We start from the raw sequence: 1122 nt of genomic DNA, 5'->3' as shown, positions 1-1122 counted from the left end.
TACAGCTTTTCATCCACAGACTGACGGACAGTCTGAGAGGAATATTCAAGTACTGGAAGATCTGTTGAGGCTTTATGTTTTGGATTTTGGAGGAAGCTGGGAAGATCACATTCCTCTGATAAAGTTTGCTTACAATAACAGTTTTCAGTCCAGTATTGGTATGGCACCGTATGAAGCTCTGTATGGCAGGAAGTGTAGAACTCCTTCGACTCTGACTGAGATTGGAGATAGACAGGAGATGGGTGCTACTTTTGTAGAAGAAACTGTTAAGAAAGTTGATTTGATTAAAGAAAGGTTGAAAGCTGCACAAGATCGACAACAGAAATATTACAATCAGAAGCACAGGCTCGTTGAATTTCAAGTTGGTGACTTTGTGTATGTCAAAGTTAGTTCGATGAAGTGTGTGAGTAGATTTGGCAGAGTGAGTAAGCTCAGTCCAAGATATGTTGGACCTTTTGAAATCCTTGAGAGGATTGGAAAATCTGCTTATCGGCTGTTGCTATCTGATCAGATGTCCGATGTTCATAATGTGTTCCACGTATCTACTTTGAGAAAGTGGATATCTGACTCTGGGAAGAAAGTGTCCGCTGATGAGATTGAGATTCAGGAGAATTTGAGCTATAAGGAAGAACCCGAGTTGATTCTAGCTTACGATGTTCGTAAGTTGAGAAGTAAGCAGATTCCGGTGGTTAAAGTGCAGTGGAAGCACCGAACTGCACGGGAAGTGACTTGGGAGAAAGAATCGGACATGAGGAAGTCGTACCCGTACTTGTTTTGATTGAGTTCTGTTTGGACAATGTCGAGGACGACATTTTCTGAAGTTGGGGAGATTGTAACATCAATCTGCTCCAGGATCGTCCGGGCCGATCTGGATCGTCCCGGGACGATCAGTACAGTTTTTGTTCCAGATTTTGTCCAGAAGTTACAGGAAAAATTTCCTGTATGGATCGTCCAGGCTGATCTGGGATCATCCCGGAACTATTAGTGTATGGTAAAAGTCAGAGAGCAAATCGTCCTGTAAATTAATTATCATCCTGAGAAATCGTCCCAGGCCGATTGGATTTTGTTTAGATCGTCCAGGACGATCGTGCGATCGGCCGAGCCGATCAGTGTATTACTAAG

At 43.0% G+C, this 1122-nt stretch overlaps 1 protein-coding gene across 1 annotated transcript; it reads left to right on the top strand.

Annotated features, from left to right (window-relative positions):
- Positions 1-160: 160 nt before the first annotated feature.
- LOC110114392 lies at positions 161-778 on the top strand. The gene is made up of 2 exons (XM_020847255.1): positions 161-294; positions 412-778. The coding sequence occupies exons 1-2, from the start codon at positions 161-163 to the stop codon at positions 776-778; spliced, it is 501 nt and encodes a 166-aa protein (XP_020702914.1).
- The last annotated feature ends 344 nt before the right edge of the window (positions 779-1122 follow it).

The sequence above is a fragment of the Dendrobium catenatum genome, unplaced genomic scaffold (genome assembly GCF_001605985.2).
Source record: "Dendrobium catenatum unplaced genomic scaffold, ASM160598v2 original_scaffold_39996, whole genome shotgun sequence".
NCBI classification, from domain to species: domain Eukaryota; kingdom Viridiplantae; phylum Streptophyta; class Magnoliopsida; order Asparagales; family Orchidaceae; genus Dendrobium; species Dendrobium catenatum.
This window is presented reverse-complemented; position numbering and strand designations above follow the sequence as displayed.

Excerpts from the sequence above, each read along its gene's own strand:
- LOC110114392 (XM_020847255.1), top strand. The coding sequence starts at position 161 with ATGGCACCGTATGAAGCTCTGTATGGCAGGAAGTGTAGAACTCCTTCG. Across the intron at positions 295-411 it reads GTTGATTTGATTAAAGAAAG|ATTTGGCAGAGTGAGTAAGC; the intron begins GTTGAAAGCTGC and ends GTGTGTGAGTAG.